At 34.9% G+C, this 19,672-nt stretch overlaps 1 protein-coding gene across 1 annotated transcript in view; it reads right to left on the bottom strand.

Annotated features, from left to right (window-relative positions):
• ADAMTS19 (ADAM metallopeptidase with thrombospondin type 1 motif 19) overlaps positions 1-19,672 on the bottom strand; it is a 267,906-nt gene that overhangs the window by 123,964 nt on the left and 124,270 nt on the right. The window contains exon 8 of the mRNA NM_001206114.1: positions 11,565-11,670. Coding sequence (NP_001193043.1) covers positions 11,565-11,670 — 106 coding nt within the window. The remainder of the gene's footprint in view (positions 1-11,564; positions 11,671-19,672) is intronic.

Consider the following 19,672-nt stretch of genomic DNA (forward strand, 5'->3'; position numbering starts at 1 on the left):
CAGCACAGAAAACTATATTCAATATCCTATGATAAACCATGACAGAAAGAACATATTAAAAAAAAAGAATGTATATGTATGTGTAAGGAAATGACTGCTATACAGTTGTACTTAACACAACATTATAAATCAAATATACTTTCAACAACAACAACAAGCATTAAGGGTGAACAAGACAAATTCTAAGATTCATGACCAAATTCTTTATCAGGTCTCATGCTTCTGCCTTCAAGAAGAAGGCACATAAAATGTGTGCTGTTGTAGAAATCATTTCAATCTTGAAGTCCTAGAGATAGTCTCATATATTTTCTGTTAGAAGTCTCATCTGTACTATAACAGTCTTTATTTACCCACAATTGATTTCTAGAAATGATCTTAAGAAAGTGTTCAATTTTATTTTTACACATGTGGGAAACCAATCATACTATCTCATTTTTATTAATAGTCAATTTCTCTATTGATCTGCAATGACATATGGTCAGTCAGGTTTTCAAGAAAACTTGGGCCTCTTTATGATTCTGCATTTTATTGGACTGACTGTCTATATGTGTAAATGTTAAGGTCTCGGTTACTTTAGTCTTTATAACAGGTCTTCATTTCTGTTAGAGAAAGATTTCCATATTATTCTACCCTTCCTACTCTTTTAATTTTGCCTCCAGCTTCATGGCTTTTCCAAAAATGTTTTGGCTATTTTTGGCTATTTGTACTTATATATAAATGTTAGAAATAAGTATATTCACTGGAATTTCCATGAACCCCTGAAGTATTTATAGCAGAACTGACATCTGTAAGATATTTCATTTATCCACAAACAATTGCTATACGTCCACTGATACAGGTTTAATTAATTTTAATAGAAGTATTTGCTTTTCCATCTTTTGTTAGATTATGCTTTTGACTCCCCTCTGGAGATCCAACCAGTCCATTCTAAAGGAGATCAGCCCTGGGTGTTCTTTGGAAGGACTGATGCTAAAGCTGAAACTCCAATACTTTGGCCACCTCATGTGAAAAGTTGACTCATTGGAAAAGACTGATGCTGGGAGGGATGAGGGGCAGGAGGAGAAGGGGACGACAGAGGAGGAGATGGCTGGATGGCATCACTGACTCGATGGACATGAGTTTGAGTGAACTCCAGGAGTTGGTGATGGACAGGGAGGCCTGGTGTGCTGTGATTCATGGGGTTGCAAAGAATCGGACACGACTGAGTGACTGAACTGAACTGAAAGCTATTCATTTTCCTCTATGTACTATTTTATCTGCAAGCTGTATTTTCTAAATAGTATATTTGCTGTTGTTTAAATCTGAAAATTTTCTGGCTTCCCTAATGATTTCTTCTGGGATATATGCGTTTTTCAAAAGTATGCTTGTAAAAGTCTTAGTTTTCTTTTTGTTACTAGGTGTTTAACTTAATTGTACTATGATCAAAAAAAATCATCTGTATATTCATCTTTAGAAATTTGTTTAGACTTACAGAATAAAACAATATATGGTTATTCTTTATAACTATCCAATAGGTTTTAAAAGATTAGGTATTCTTTAATAATTCACTGTAGGTTTTCTATCTGCCCCAAATTTTTAGTTGTTCAAATGTTTTCTATATAGATCTTTCTGCTCACTTGATCTATCAGTCACAGAGAGCTATGTTAAAAACTCCCGCTATGACTGTAATTATATCTCTGTTTTGTTAATGTTTGCCTTTATACTCTGAAACTATGTCATTAGAATCTGGTTCATCCCAGACTCCCTGATGGATTCTTTTTCACACCATATCCTGAAGCAAAACATCTGTTGCCACCTCTGGAGATACACATTGCCATGTAAGGGGCTGTGAAGCTCTGGCTTCCATTTACCAGAGTACATTAAACCCTCAGATCCTCCAACCAGCATTAAGACTTAGCCTCCTGTGAGTGAGAAATTCCATCTCTTTTATATCAGTAGATTACTTCTATCTCTAGTATGTAAAAATTTTTCTCTCTGGCCCTTTAGCTTAACTATTTATTTAAAACATTTATTTTTGGAATTTTCAGGTATTTAAAATGGGAAGAGAGAGTTCAATGTCCTTACAACATCTATCAATCCAAATCATAATCTTAATCCCAATGTAAATTTTTAATGTGAAAATCAATGCCAACTTACTACTTAGATATAACAATTTATTTCCTCAAGTGGATTATTTAATTCATTTCTAACAAACAGTACATTCACATATTCAGCTGTTCTACACAATTTAGGAGGTTATATATTCTATACATTTAATAAATTTGTTAAGTTTAATAAATTTATCTTTATTGAGTAAATACATTTTTAAGTACACACTATGTGCCAAGTAAGCAAGTACTACTGTTTTAGAGGTTGGAAATATAATACTGAACTAAGGAGTCAAGAATTTAACATATACATACAGATAAATAAATATATGTCTAGAATTGGAAACATTTTATGAAGCAAATTAAAGTAGGTAGAGGAATATAAATTGGGGGTGTGGTTATTATTATGCTTTAAGAAATGTATTCAGAAAGCCCTCACTATGACACTTGAGCAGAGAACTAAAAAAAAAAAAATACGGAGACAGTCATGTGACTGTTCTGAAGAAGGATATTGCAGGCAGAAGGAAAAGCAAAGGGCAGAGGATCCGTGCTTCATGTGTTTGAGTTATAGAAAAGAGGCTGATGCATCTCAAACCCTGTTAGTAAGGAGGACAATGGAAGGCTTGAAGGGGAGGAGGCTATTCCAGGGCCTTGTGGGCTATTTTAAAGACCAGGGATTTTACCAGTGAAATAGGAAGTTACTGGAAGATTTTGAGCAATGAGGGCAGGTAATTTGCTTTGTTTCAAAAGAATCTCCCTGGTTCTGAATTGAAAATAGGCTATGGGAGGCAAGGGCTGAAAAATAAAGATCATTTAGGAAGCCACTGGATTAATCCAGAAGAGAGACGGCAATGACTTGGCCCAGAGTGGTAGTAGATTAGTGAAAAGCAATCAGATTCTGGATATGTTATAGAGGTAGAGTCAACAGCTGATGAGGAGAGCGTGAAGAGCGAGAAACAGAAAGGGCTCAAGGATAATTTCATGGTGTCTGGCTGAGTGTCTGGAAGGATGGAGCTTCTGCTTATTGTGATAGGAAGACTTCAGGAGGGAGCACTTCTAGTGTGTGGGGAATCATTTCTGCAATGTGCATGCTGGAATAAAGTCTCACTCCATGTAACCTTGGGTATATGTGAAACTACATGATATTATTTTAATAAAACTTTAACTAAGAACTTTTTAAAAGTTTCATACAATAGCTGAAAATATTCTAAAGAATGAGTGTGCATACAACACTTTTTCTATAATAATTTTTTATTAACATTCTATGCAAAAATTTTACTAAGACAATTACAATTATTACTTATTATAATTACTATAGTGAAGTCGCTCAGTCGTATCTGACTCTTTGCGACCCCATGGACTGTAGCCCACTAGGCTTCTCCATCCATGGGATTTTCCAGGCAAGAGTACTGGAGTGGGTTGCCATTTCCTTCTCCAGGGGATCTTGCCGGCCCAGGGATCGAACCCAGGTCTCCCGCAATGCAAGCAGACACTGATTGCCTAATATGCATTGACAACTATCAAATGGATTAGGAATCTCATGATAATAAAAAATGGGCATGGTTCATTACCCTCTGGAGCTGTGGTGGATTCATTTCGATATTTGGCAAAACTAATACAATATTGTAAAGTTTAAAAATAAAATAAAATAAAATAAACTGATAAAAAGATGAATGAATGTACATTTATAAAGACATGACTTACAGAACACATCCTACAGGAAAATGGCTTACTGATAAGATGTATGAATTATGATCAGTAGGAGATAATTTCTCAAAGCTGTTCCCATCCTTGTAAGGCAGAGGGTGTGGCATGTACCAATGTCGTGCAGTGCAAAGAACCATGATCCATTAGAAACACTGGAAAAACTCTATTGTGGCTGCAGTGCTGAGAATGAGAGGGAGCATAGGGTGAGGTATGGCTGAAGATACAAGGTTGGAGCTAGATAATAAAGAGGCAGTCCAGAAATGAGCTGAGTAAGTTAGATCTCTGGCATAGCATAGTAGTTAACAACACAGGCTCTGGATTTGGACAGACTTGAACATCCACTCAGGCACTTATTAGCTGTATGAGTTTTGGCAGTCACCATCCCTAAAATAAAGCTAATATTACTGCCTTCCTTCTTTTGGAGTGGAGGGCAGAAGTCTTTGGTCTCAATGAGCTAAGTCAGTGTAAAGTTTTCCTGGTCAATAAATCTCCAGATACAGCAAGGTCAGAAAAATACCCACAGGGTTATATTACTATTAATTATAGTTCATATTATTATTTCCCTGATAGTTATATATTTTATAATAAAATATAAGACCTGGGGCTAAGTTTCAGTAAAGGCTTACCTGATATAAAAGGGGTTATTTTACTTTTAGTTGGAATTCACAGAGAGAGCTAAATTATTTGTGGCCCTAAATAAAACAGTACGTGATACGTATACACAGTACATATATGGTATATATTCATATTTTTGATACATCATCTACATAACAAAAAATCTAAAATACCACTAAATTATGAAAATTATATAATTTATAGATAATCATACTATGAATAGTGAATGATTATATATAAATTATATAATTTTCATAATTTAGTGGTGTTTTAGATTTTTTTATGTAAATGATATATCATTACATAAACCACCACCACCACCACCACCATGAAAAGTGAAAGTGAAGTCGCTCAGTCATGTCCGACTCTTTGCAACCCCATGGACTGTAGCCTACCAGGCTCCTCTGTCCATGGGATTTTCCAGGCAAGAGTACTGGAGTGGGGTGCCATTTCCTTCTCCAGGGGATCTTCCTGACCCAGGGATTAAACCCAGGTCCCCTGCATTGTAAGCAGATGCTTTACCGTCTGAGCCACCAGGGAAGTCCAACCATATTATGTAAATTATACGTAATTTACATAACAAACAAATCTAAAACACTACTAAATATTTGCACAAAAAACCAACTTTTGTTATTTGCAATGGACTGCATCACAGTATTTATGTCTATAAAAGGACCATATGAAATATATGAAAGTGAAAGTCACTCAGTCATGTCCAACTCTTTGTGACCCCATGGACTATACAGTTTATGGAATTCTCCAGGCCAGAATACTGGAGTGGGTAGCTGTTCCCTTCTCCAGGGGATCTTCCCAACCCAGGGATCGAGCCCAGATCTCCTGCATTGCAAGCAGATTCTTTACCAACTAGCCACAAGTGAAACCAAAATACATGAGGAGAGAGAGAAACAATTCAAAGAAAAACCACCTTTCAGGCTAAAAATAAAAACATTCCTCCCTCTGGCAACCATATGTGACTCCTATGCAAGACTGGCAGAGTATATAGCTGTTATGTTACAAGGCTACTCAAAGTGTGGTCTGGGCACTGGCTGCCAGAAAGTGCACTACAATGTAAATCAGCTACATCACTGTAGCACACAATTTAGTTCAACTGACTTTTTTAAAAAAAAAAAGTCAAGGCTTTTTCAACAAAGCCAGAAATGTGCTGTATTCTGGCATAGCTTCTTAGCTCATCAGAGGCCACACTTTCAATATAAGATCAGTTACTGAGAAGTTTGGGACGATCCCCTCCCTGGAAAAGGAACAGACTACGGACTCCAGCAGATACTGGTGGGAAAAGTATCTGCTCGAAACACGGGAGACCTGGTTTCAATCGCTGGGTTGGGGAGATCCCCTGGAGGAGGGCATGGCAATCCACTCCAGTATTCCTGCCTGGAGAATCCTCATGGACAGAGGAGCCTGGTGGGCTGCAGTCCATGGGGTTGCAGAGAGTCAGACATGACCGAGAGACTAAGCACAGTACAGCACAGCACACTGAGCAGTTAATGAGAAAATAAAATTTAACATAGAAAATTGTATTACATACACTAATGTAGACTTTAGATGACTTTCTAAGATTATATGGCAATAAAGAAGAGTGAGATACAGGGTGAAGGGAAGAAAATAGAAAAGAACTGGGCAAAAATGTTTTCCTAATTGCAGAATGAGGAAGCACTTGCAATTGCTAAAAACTATAGGAAAAAAATATGAGATTTGATTATTTAAAAACAGTCTGCAGGTCAAAAACTTTAAAAGACATGATTAAACTAAGAGAACTAGGAAGCTCTTAACAATGCTGCTGTAAGTCGCTTCAGTCGTGTCCGACTCTGTGCAACCCCATAGACGGCAGCCCACCAGGCTCCCCCATCCCTGGGATTCTCCAGGCAAGAACACTGGAGTGGGTTGCCATTTCCTTCTCCAGTGCATAAAAGTGAAAAGTGAAGTTGCTCAGTCGTGTCTGACTCTTAGCGACCCCACGGACTGTAGCCCACCAGGCTCCTCCGTCTGTGGGATTTTCCAGGCAAGAGTACTGGAGTAGGGTGCCATTGCCTTCTCCGGTCTTATAACTGATCAAAAAAGAATGCTCTTAACATCAAAAAAATTCTGAAAAATTATTTTCTATTAGCTTCAGTTTCCTCATCTGCAAAAAAGTGATAACAATAATACTTAGTTCCAGACTTCTGTGAGATTTATTAGATATGGATAAACGGATACAACATCTGATAATAAAAGACTTAATTTTTATTAGATAGCCTTTCTCAACCTAATGTAAATATGATATTTTTAAACTTAAAAATACTGTGTAATTTTGCAGTTTAGAGTTAACACCACAAGTCTGGGTTCCAACCTGCACATTCTAAAAAAGGTCTAGGACTTGTCTTACTCTTTGGATCAAACTCTAAGCCCTTGAAATATCCCACCTAATAAAAAAGTATCTTTGTTTACGGGGGCCCTGAGATATGTCCAGTAGTTAATACTAACAGTGTGATTTGTGGTGGGGGACTTAAAACAGCTTGACCTCTGTAGGGAATGGGTGGTCAGCCTTGCCTACATAACTAAATTCCATCAAAAACCCTGGATACCAAAGCTCAGGTTAGCTTTTCTAGTTGGCAGTACAATGTACGTGTTCTCAGACATTATTAGAGAGTTAGCATTTTCTACACAATTCCACTGGGAAAGGACAAGAGGAAGCATGTGCCGAGCCAGGTATCTCCTGGGCCCTGCCCGATGTGCCTTTTTCCATTGCTGATTTTAATCTACATCCTTTCACTGTAATAAACTATCACTATAAGTAAAGCAGCTTGGCTGGATTTTATGAGTCCTTCTAGCAAATCATTGAACCAGAGACTCTCAGGGACTTTCCCCTCACACAGTAATATAACCAGTTAACATATGCATAGTAATTTACAACTTGAAATCAAAGTATAATCTATTGCTTTAAGAAGTTATGTTCATAGAGATGATTTAAGACATAAAATATAGTGAACATGTGTATATGTATATACTCAATAAACCCTGTCAAAATTATGAACAATTTCCTAAGGTATTTTTATTTATAAAAATAAAATGTTAGCCTTCATCAGAGTAAATTAATGAAAGTCCTATCTGTATTTCATAAGTATAAAAACATTAAATAATTATCAAATATTCTATTGCTGAAATTTTGGATTATAAGAAAAATAAACACTCCCTTGATCTATCATTTAGAAAGAAAAATAATTTTGGAAAAGTAATCATAAAACATTGGTATAAATCACTTATTTCCTCTTTCTTGCTATGGATTTGAACTTACACTTTTGTATATCATTACCTATAATTATGACAAGTATTACTTACATTACACATAAAATTATAATTGGTAACTTCCCAAAGGAAAAACTTAATAGATTTTTGCAGACATTATTTAAGATTCTTTGGCAGTCGTAAAAGAAGGATTTTCTTTTTTTTGTTGTTTGTTTTTGTTCACTTCAGTTACTAAAATTCTCACCCTACCAGCAAGAGTCAGTTTTATTACTTGGTGACCCATATTGACTTTTCCAGCTATATGTGGAATTGCTCTGGGAATTTCCAGAAATCAAATTCAAGGCAACAAACATAAATACATCCATTTCAAATCAATTTAGAGACATTTCATATGTGAATATGAACAAGTTAAAATGGAATCATTCTGCCATTCTTAAATTCTGGGTTGAAAAATTAAATGATCCATTTCTGCCTATAGGAAGTATATGAGAAGAAGTTATAACTGAAAAAAAAAAGAAATAAAAAAAATAAGAATTAACAGCTTCACTTAAGCAGCTTAATCTTAATTATACCGCTAAGTAAAAGAATTCTGTTGGTGTGCTTGTGTGTGTATTTGTGTGTGTGTGTACACGTGCACATGTAAGATCCATATAATTATCTAACATCTATGAAAACTTCCCCTATTGAGAGGCTATGTGTACATGAACATTGTTTTTTATTTCTTTTTCCTACATGTTTGTTTCATTGTGTTTTATATTTTACAGTGGATGATGATGTAATTTATATAGATGAACTTCCTGCTGTTTGTTCTTTTGATCTTTATAAAGACACCATTATTCTCACTGCTATTGTCTCCCTCTCAAGCATCAAGAAATTTTTTGGCCTATACTTTTGAGACAAACACTGCTTCCTGGTAAGGAGAATTTTTAGTAACTAAGTAGTTCAACATATATCACATGTCCTGGGATTAATCCATCAAGCATTACACATACCTTTGGCACATCTCTATTGATTTTGGGTGCAGCTCTATAAAAGTCAAATAAAATAATATTTTACTACCATTTTAGCCATTCCAACCTGAGTTTCTGCTCATAAACCAATGTTTCTACTACATAAAGCTGAAGTGGCATTTCCTTAAATCATATCATATAGTTTTTTAAGCTCTTGACCAACCTTTTACATGTTAATAAAGCAACTTATACTGTGGTTTGTTCATTTAATTACTGTTTCTCCTACATTTTAGAATATAGCACACATCAAAGAGAAGTATACTTTTATAATGTAAAATTTCTTTTTAAAGTGAACCCTCTAGTATTCATGGTACTTGACAAAATCATTAATGTCTGTTTCATTAAAAGGTAATCAGCTACCAAATTGTTAATGCATTGTTGAAGTGAAAATTTTAAGTATTCAGAAACTTGAATTTAATTTATAGGAATTATATTTATGATTAATTTGCCCTAACTTAAAATGTTTTTAATAATAACTTTTTCTTGCCTCTAAATACTATTTCTCAGCATTCTTCATTCAAATGATACATGTGGTTTTTTCCTATTATGATTAAACTGAAACATCTTTAAAGCATAAAATCAGTACTGGAATTAAGAATCTAAATCCTATCATTCCTGGTATCAAATACTGAATGAGGTCATTGTATTGTATGCTGCTGCTGCTGCTGATGCTGAGTAGCTTCAGTCGTGTCCGACTCTGCGTGACCCCATAGACGGCAGCCCACCAGGCTCCCCCGTCCCTGGGATTCTCCAGGCAGGAACACTGGAGTGGGTTGCCATTTCCTTCTCCAATGCATGAAAGTGAAAAGTGAAAGTGAAGTCGCTCAGTCGTGTCCGACTCTCAGCGACCCAATGGACTGCAGCCCACCAGGCTCCTCCATCCATGGGATTTTCCAGGCAAGAGTACTGGAGTGGGGTGCCATCGCCTTCTCCGTTTGTATTGTATACTTTCCCTAAAGGATGATGATTTCAAAGTATATTTATCTTTTCTTCTTTTTCAAGTAACAAACCCCTCACATATCCTAGAGCACTCAAATGACAACGGAAAGCCTGCATAAGAGAAAATGAAAGTGTTTCTACACATTTAAAAACAATGACATCACAATCACTGCTGATAATGCCCTATTTCCTGCCCTAGGTTATGGGTACATTCAATATTTGATCATTTATAGGACTACATAATTATGACCGGATCATTTTTATATATTCCAGTTTACTTGACTAAAAAAGGGTTTTTTAAAATAAAAACCATTAAGTCTTATATAAGTTTTCATCAAAGTTTTCCTTTACCAATCAAATTCCACTGCCAACTCAAGTTTACTCAACTGTCTACAGAGTCCAGCTATATGATGAAAACAAAGTCAGCTGGATGAATGGTAGCAAAGTGCTGCTGCGTGTGATGAGCTGGGGAGGATGGGCCCAGCCTAAAGGGTACAGACGCTGCTCAGCTCCAAGGGATGGCTGCCATATGGGACTGTGCGTCTAACGCTGCCAGGTCTGGAAATTTGAATTTTTATGTCAAATTTATATTTTTTAATGTTGGGAACTGATACAATTTTTGAAATACTGCAGCCAAACCAAATATGCCTTTGACCAAAGGGGCCTCCATAAAGATCACCTCCCTGAATAGGGCTTCAGTAAATCTGAGTTCAATTAAAATACTTTTCATTTGTGCTGCTGATACTGCTAGCACGTAGAGAAGCCTACAGTCAAAATTAGGTCTGATTCCCTAACCCACACCATTCTACTATAGTGTATTTACTGTAAAGTAGTGAAAGTCTGAAAGTGTTAGTTTGTTAGTTGTTCAATTGTGTTCGATTCTTTGTGACCCCATAGATTCTAGCCTGCCAGGCTCTGCCAAGTCCATGGAATTCTCTAGGCAAGAATACCAGAGTGGATTGCCATTCACTTCTCCAGGGGATCTTCCCAATCCAGATGCTTTACCATCTGAGCCACCAGGGAAGCCCAATTTCCATAAATACAGTCTATTTCTTACCTCATTTGAATCTCAAACAAACTTCATAATACAGGTATTATCCCCATTTTATTGATGAGGAATTCAAGATCTACAGACAGTAGACAACTTAGTGTAAAAATTCAGAACAGTATGACCTGAGTTAGATGACATGAGTTCAAATTTTTCCTCTAAGATAGTATTTTCATCATTCTAGGAGGGTAGATAACCCCTCTCTACTTCAGGTTTCTTCTCTATAAGATGGGTACTCTAACAGTCTATTTGACAGGAAAGTTGTGGGGATATATAAAGCATGTAGAAATGTGTCTGGCATATAGCAAGACTACAGTAAGTGTTGCTACCACCACTTATTATTGCTATTTTTATTATTTGTAAAATGAAATCCTTGCTTTGTATGAGTTTTAAGTGAGCTAATCTATGTACAGTGCGTAGAATTATGTCTGAGACGTACTTAATGTTCATTACACGTGAACTGTGTGTCCAGTTTAATTCTCTTTCAAAGGCATTACTTCTAAACTGTGCAGATAACTCCTTTTGCTCTCTACTGGGTAATAACAAACAGGAACTGTCAAAAGTTGAAAGCATTTTACTTGTATGTGGTGTTTTCCTTGGATGCTTGAATAATGCATATCTTTTTAGTGTCATGATTATTGCAAGGTTTATATCATTTGAAAATGTGTATTGAAATGAATCATGTGCCATGTAATGACTGTTCTAATGAGGATTTTCATAATGTAATAAGATTTTATTCAAAATATCAGGAATGGTTAAAATAATCAGAAAATACTCTTCAAATGTAAATGATCTTCCCTCCTTCATTTCCCTAATTTTAAAAATCTTAGGCTCAAAACAAAAAAATGGAAAGATATGCAGGCAATTCAATACCTCAAATTACAAAGTTATATTAGCACAGCCAGGATTTTTACTTACTTGTGGCCCATTTCATGAGCAATTGTAAATGCAAGGTTTAAGCCATTGTCTTCAGCAATAATACATTTTCTCTTTTCACTACACATTCCACTCAAGTAAGCGATACCTAGAAAACACAAACATTAATTATCAAATGTCAGAATTAAAGTCCAAATATTTATGTTTGGTATTAATAGAAGAAAAGAAAAATGACAGTTTTCCCCCTCAAATATATCTATTAAACTGTGATATCCAGCCCCTATAAATAATTTCAGGAGAAATATATATATGTCACTCAATAAACTGTTAATAGTCTTTTAAATTTCATATTTTAGATGGAATCATTTTATCAATTATATAATTCTCCAAGGAATACCATAAAAATACATTTTATAAATATCACTTTTTATTATCATGTAAGATAGTCACAACTTAGAAAATGTAAATAAAAAAGCAATGATTATTTAAGCCATTTCTCAAATCTTGAAATCTCATTTCAAAGAAATACCCTAAAATAAATTACATTTAGAAGATTCTTGAACTCACATTTATATTCTGAGTTAGTAAAATTTTGAAATTTTATTTTGTGAAATATCATTTTAACTAATGTAACTTAAAAACTATCCATGGTAATTGGAAAACTAAAAGTGTTTCCTTTGAAAATTTCTTAGCTAATAAAGATGATCTGATCCAGAGTACATGATACTAAAATATTAAGACAAAAATTTCAGCAAAACATTTGACCTTTTGGTTTAAATTATTAGTAAAGATGATAGTATATGAAATCACTTATATTCATTAGTCAAAGATTTATATACTATTTTACTAATTAAGACATATACTTCAATAAATATTATTTAATACAAGGTACTATAATCATCCAAGAGTATATTTTATGTATTCTCAAGTAACAAGATATCTGTTATAAGAAATATATATATTTTGAATTATTTGTATGTTTTCTAAATTTCATCTCCTTTTAAAATACATGTAAACTCATTTTGTGAAAAAAGTTAATGGACAGGTAAAATGATTTGCCAAAGATCACATGACTACCAAGGATGAATCCATCCACCAGCTAATTTTATTTTGCTTTTGATTACAATTTAGAGCACGCTAATGAAAGATGGTTAGCTGAATGCTGTGACTTTTTTCTCTCTTCAGAAACCTGAAGAATAATGGTAAGGAATAATTAAATTTAAATAAAACGACAAATCATCTTGACCATGTTTTGGGGAGAGAAGATTCGTGAAGAAAGATGGACTGATTTAGTGGAGCCACAGCTCAAATAATAGGAAAGAAGGAGTTTATGAGCACAGTAGAACCCTAGAGAGGCTCAAGACTGAAACACACAGGTTTGAGGAAAGGCATTGCTGGAGGGTTGAAAATGGAGATTAGTTCGAAGTATATCCTTAACTACTCTTTCAAACCTTCATACTAATGTCAAGGCCTGGTATCCACTGGTTTATCAGAAAAATGAAGATATATTTGTTAGGCAAAATGTAGTATATACGTGTTATTTAAAAAACAGAACTGGAGAAAGAAATGGTCAAGAGATTAAGTATAAAGATGTTATTTTCTCATTGTATTTAGAAATTAAAATAGATCTTACAGACATTCCAAATCCACAAAGAGATGAATAGCTTCTCTATTAATAGATGGGTGGATAGACATATGAATGGATCAATAGATGGTAAGTCCTACTTTATTTGGCTTATTAAGGCAATTGAAATTACGCTATGATTAAATCTAGATAAAGTAGAAGGAAAGATGAAGGCAATAATGAGCAGAAGGAAGAAGAGAAGGAAGAGGCGAGAAACACGTTCTTTAGTTCCATTCAACAATAAGTGATATAAAAACTTTTAAAAATTCTTAAACATAGTGTGAATATTATCAGTGCTAAAGTGAAAGTTAGTTACTCAGTCATGGCTCCTCTGTCCATGGGATTCTCTAGGCAAGAATACTAGGGTGGGTGGCCATTGCCTTCTCCAATGGATCTTCCTGACCCAGAGATCGAACCTGGGTCTCCTGCATTGCAGGCAGATTCTTTACTGTCTGAGCCACCAGGGAAGCCCTGAGTGTGATAAGGCATGGTCTTATTAAAACAACAAGAGATGGAAAATCAAGATTTAGGAGTAACTGAACTTATGTCCTAACTGAAGGGAAGAAGAGAGGTGGAAAGAATGGAGAGAGAGATGCAGGATGAAAGTGAAGTACCCCCTCTTAAAAGGATATCAAAATTCTCTTGAGCATTTTAAGACTTTTAAAAACACATAATTTGAGATTAAATGTTCTGCAAAAATTCTAAATCAAGCTCAACTATAATTAGCATGCCGATGACCACTGTTTGGTACAAAATTTCCTTTAGGATGCCCATATACTTCTTCATGTTTTTCACAACTGAAATAATTTCATCACCATATGTAGATTAAAATTCAGCCAACATGTGTTGTCATGTCATATATTCCTTTGCTATGTGGACCAGTACATAACAAATTTAATCACTTTAATAAGTATTATATTTCTTCACCCATACCCATTCAAATATATTGTTCCCAAATAAAGATGGTATTGTCGCTTGTTTTTAAATTCCTGTATTTTCTTCATTATTCTTTTTCTTATATGCTTTCCCATATTTTTCTGTAATATTACTATATTGGCCAGGATTTTCAATGTACTATTGAAATATCTGTGGTATTGAGCTCTTCACTTTCCCTGCTGACTTTAGGAGGAATGTTTACAGTTTTATAATGGAAGATGATTCCTATAGAATTTTGATAGATATAGCTTATTAAGTAAAGGAGCTTAATTTCTAACATTTTTGTATGTTTAAGTGAAAAAAAGAGGCAATGTTATCTGAGGCATGGGTCAAAGGTGAATGGGAGTTGGAAATACTTTTTGGAAAAGAAATAGAAGCTTGGAATAGCAACTGAGAGAAACAGGAAAGACAGCTGATGAAGAAGTCAGGAAATACTTAATGTAAATGGATCAGAAAGTATATGGTTCTGCAGTGGATGGAGAGCAAGAGCCTGGGTGGTACTAACATGCCCAGTTGAATGGTATACAACCTAATGGCTGACACAGAGAAGGCTAACATGTGGATGAAATCTGGGCTGAGGTTTTGTTGATCAGGTATAAAGGAAGAATCCCAGGGTGTAAGAGATTACAGTAAAACTTAAGAGTCAGAGAAAAGATAGAACTTGCAAGGGCTCTATGCTTGATAATTAAAGAGGAAGGGTTGGAGCCTGATCATTAAAAATGAATACAGTGGTCAGGAGAATGGAGTCATCAATGAAGTAGAAGAAGAGACACTTTCCAAAGAAGTATTGGAGACTGTGACACGAGAGGGATTTAGGGATTTTTAGATTTCAGAGCTGAAATTCCAAGACACGACTTAGGTATTGCCATGAGGGTAGAAAAGGGCAGAGGTAGAGGTTGAGGTCAAAGAATCATTAAGTAGTGCTCAGGGAACTGATACCATGAACATGAAATTGCACCTGATCACAATTAACTCAGGAAGGTGGGAAACACAGCCAATATCCACAGGAAATGTGGGCAGGGATCAAGGAGAGAGAGGAGTCACAGTGACAGTGAAGGATAGGATGGCAAAGATCAGAGTTTCAGCTTCAAATGGTGAGTTTTTACATGAGGATAGGAGAGATTCTGACTTAGAAGCAGCAGTGGGAAGCAGGGGGAATGCAACAGTGTAAAACTTTGCTATCTTCCCAGCACCCGCCCTGTGGTACAAGGATGAGAAAGAATAAACAGTGACCTCTCTGGGGACACTAAATTCTTCACCGCTGCTGCTGCTGCTGTGTCGCTTCAATCGTGTCCGACTCTGTGTGACCCCATAGATGGCAGCCCACCAGGCTCCCCCGTCCCTGGCATTCTCCAGGCAAGAACACTGGAGTGGGTTGCCATTTCCTTCTCCAATGCATGACAGTGAAAAGTGAAAGTGAAGTTGCTCAGTCGTGTCAGACTTCTAGCAACCCCATGGACTGCAGCCTACCAGGCTCCTCCGTCCATGGGATTTTCCAGGCAAGAGTACTGGAGTGGGGTGCCATTGCCTTCTCCCACTAGGTATGGGAAATCAGTAACTATTGTATGGTCATATTAAAATATATGGTGATAAAAATGATCTTTACAATACACAAGACATTTTATACTATAAAATATTTTATGAAATAAAATTCAAATATTGATAGAGGAATGATTACAACCAAGTGTCAAAAAATTCAAATCACATTTTCATAGAACAAAAAGACCACATAAATATGCTAAATTGTTAATATCAATTATATTATGTGAAGTGATTATAGGTAATTTTTCTTCCTTTTTTCCCATTTTCCAAGTTCATGTGTTTAAAATAGCTTTACAGTGAGAAAATTAAAGACAGAAAATTATACTCATGTCTATGAAATCTGAGCAGTAATCAATACAATGTCTTCTACATCAGAATGTAATTTAACAACCAAAAAAGATCCTCTCCTATTGTTCTTTTACTTAAGTGTAAAGTCAAAATCTTCAACTAAGTTTCTAATAAATTTGAATTTCATTGTTCTTACATTTGGCACACAAAGGAGATTTTCTTTGACTTGAAAGTTATGGAGAATAATTGTAACCATGACTAATTTAAATGACTTGCATTATTCTGTTTAAAAGCCCTTGCTTTTCAGGTCCTTTCAAGAACCCACATGTTTCCTATTATAATAAGGGGTAGAGGTTAGGAGGGGAAAGGATTTAACACAGCTGTTATTTAAAGATAGATATAACACAGGTCCTTTTTAAAGCACTTTTTCAATATAAAAAACTTATGAAAAGACAAAGGAAACCAAAACAATTTCTAATTTCTCAACTAAAAATTAATCAAATCATATACCAGGAGTCAAGAGAATTTCACATCTGAAAACAAAACACTGGACATGATATGATATACCTCTTCAAGATAATCAGAAACCTTTAAAACTCTACAGGATGCATGCTATAATAACAGACTAATTAGAAAATCAGAGTGTTTTTTTAATTAATTTATTTTAACTGAAGACTAATAATGTTACAATATTGTGGTGGTTTTTGCCATATATTGACATGAATCAGCCAAGGGTGTACATGTGTCCCCCTATCCCGAACACCCCTCCCACCTCCCTCCTCATCCCATCCGTCTGGGTTTTGAGTGCCCTGAGTTTGTATGTGATCAAATGGGTGTATCCTACCAAAAGTAAGTCTTCCAGCTGCAGAACTGTTACTTTTAGCCAGTGGGTAAACCACCTCAGTTCAGAATCCTAGCTTTCCTGGCACAATCCTAGCAAGTTATTTATCTTACGATTGCACCCTATGAGGTAAGTTATTTATCTATGTGTCCTACTATTTCTTGAATCCTAATGTAATGTATGTGACAAGGGCCAAAGGTACATACTGAGCTCTGCCTTCAGGAGTATAAGCTACACAAACACCCGTTTAAAAATGTTATCACTGAGACATAAAGACATACATAGGATATTATGGGATAATTTTTTTAAGACACTGAATAGGGGGAAATCAAAGCAGGAAACAATTTTAGAGAGGGAAACTGGTTGGTGGTATCACTGAGTGGGAAGAGGTGAGTCAGGGAAAGAAGTAAAAATTGGGTGTGGAATTTCTGAACAAAGGACTGACTATGGAAAAGGGTAACCAAATTCTTATGGGAATTGATGTTAGTGATAGAGGGGAAGCTTCTGTTCTTTAAATATGCAAGCCATGTAGTACATCTCTGCATCAGCACGGTATCTGGCACATTCTCAGTAAAGGGGCACTTTAAAGGAAAAGCATAGAAAGACTAATATAAAATGTGAGTCGATTGAGGGCTTTGAATAAAAAAATATAATTTAGAAGAAACAAATGTATTTCATCCACCAATTAGAAAAAAATTTATAATAACTTAATCATGGTGCCCAGAAAATGTAAAATCCACTTACACGATAATATTCAAATTGGGCTTTGAACATATTTTAAAACAAATACTCGCCTTACTACTTTGCAAATTATCTGCCTCTCTTCCATTAAGAGACAAGATGATCTAGGAATATAAAATTATAAGTATGTAAGTTAAGAGTTTAATATCACTATAATTATAAAGGTATTTAAGAGTAGGCTTCCAGATCCGCTTAAATGTTTAAGTCATCTGTAACATTCTTAACAGTGTAGTTTCTACAAATACTATGAAAAAAGTGACTCCTAAGAATAATCAAAACAGTATTAGTTTAATAAAAAAGCATAACAGGCTCTGTGGTCAAATAAGGCAAAATATTGTTTAGACATTAAAATGTTGTTTGTATGTTCCTATATCATGGGAGAATGAGACTCTTTTGTGAAAACCACATAGAAATGTCAAATAATATACAATATACAAATTTTTTAATATATAGCTAAGGTTGATGTAAAAATAATTCCAAGTACAGGAACAAAGCTTAAAAAATTCAAGGCCTGAGTGATAAGATCATGAGTTAATGCTGTCAGAACCTGGGTATCATATAAGACACAAGTCTTATTAAATAATGGGTGTGGTTCCAAAATATCTGCATGACAGGTATTTAGTGAGTAAAGAACTAAGATCCATATACAAATAAGAAAGCCTGGAATTGATGCTGTTAATGACTTTGAAACAGACTTGAATATAACTTTAAAAATCCATATGTAGGGAAGCAACAAGGAACTCTGGCTCAAAATAAATTCTGGGAATGCTAGAAAAGACTTCATAAACAAATCAAAACCCAAGCCATCATCATGCATAAGTGTAAAGCCAAAAGAATACTAAGCCATGAATGTAATGTACAAATTGATCATACAATTTGGGGATCATGCAAGGATTACAGAATTCCTTGTCAGTTAAGTAAAAACAAATGAAATATCACTATGATATCATCTCAGCAAACAGAAAATTCCCACAGGAAAGTCAACTTAAGATCACAAATAAAAATCACCAGCCAAGTAAAGAAAGGGTACACTGTGAGAGAGAAGTCACTTCCATATTAAAATTAGAGAATAAATGGTGATGAAATAAAGACATTTTTAACATAAAGATATGGAACCTGAATCCACATTCACTGGGTCACCACAAACCAAATGCATCTTTTTGTAAATTAGAGATAGAAACCCCTTCTAATGGTACATTATATCAAAATATTGGTATAGATAATGCTGTGATAAATACAGGAATGCATCTATCTTTCTGAATTAGTGCTTTCATCTTTCAGATGAATATGCAGAAATGGAATAGCTAGATGAACTGGTAATGCTATTCTGATACCTTTTGAGGAATATCCATACTGTTTTCCATCAAGAATCAGGATATGGAAATAACCTAAGTGCCCATCAATAGATGAATGGATTAAGAAGATGTCTTACATATACACAATACTACTCAATTATTAAAAAAAAAAGAGATGCAATCTTGTTATTTGTGACAATATGCTTGGACCTTGAAGGAATTAGGCTAAGTGAAATAAGTATAATAGATGAAGAAAGATAAATACCATATGATTTTACTCACATGTGTATATAAGCAAACAAAAACCAAATAAATGAACAAACAAAACCAGATAAAAACCAAAAGATACAGACAACAGAGTAGTGGGTTACCAAAGTGGAAGTGGCAATGGGGAGGGCAAAATAGGGGTTTAAATGCATGGTGACAGATGAAACTAAACTTATAGTAATGAGCATAATATAGTGTACACAGAGGTTGAAATACTATATAATGTATGCATGAAACATAATGTTATAATCCAACGATACTTTAAAACATTAAAAAGCTAATCAGCAAAAATTATCGGTATAAAGAAATGTTAAAGAATTTTCTTCAAAAAGAAGGAAAAAAATCTCATAATGAAACATGAAAATGCAAAGAAAATAAAGAATAAACATATAAACTATAAATAAATATCAAGTATACAAAACACTGATTTTAATGTTCTACAATTTTAAAACACAGAGAACTGAATATAGTGGGGGGAATGAATGGAGTTTAAGTGTTCAAAAGTCTAGCAATATCAGGAGACCAGTAAAAGAAGACATGCATAACACATACAGTAATTTCAAAAGAATAGGAAAATAATATATAACCCACAATTGTAAAGAAAATGGAATACAAA

This window comes from Bos taurus, chromosome 7 (assembly GCF_002263795.3).
Source record: "Bos taurus isolate L1 Dominette 01449 registration number 42190680 breed Hereford chromosome 7, ARS-UCD2.0, whole genome shotgun sequence".
In the NCBI taxonomy this organism is placed as follows: Eukaryota; Metazoa; Chordata; class Mammalia; order Artiodactyla; family Bovidae; genus Bos; species Bos taurus.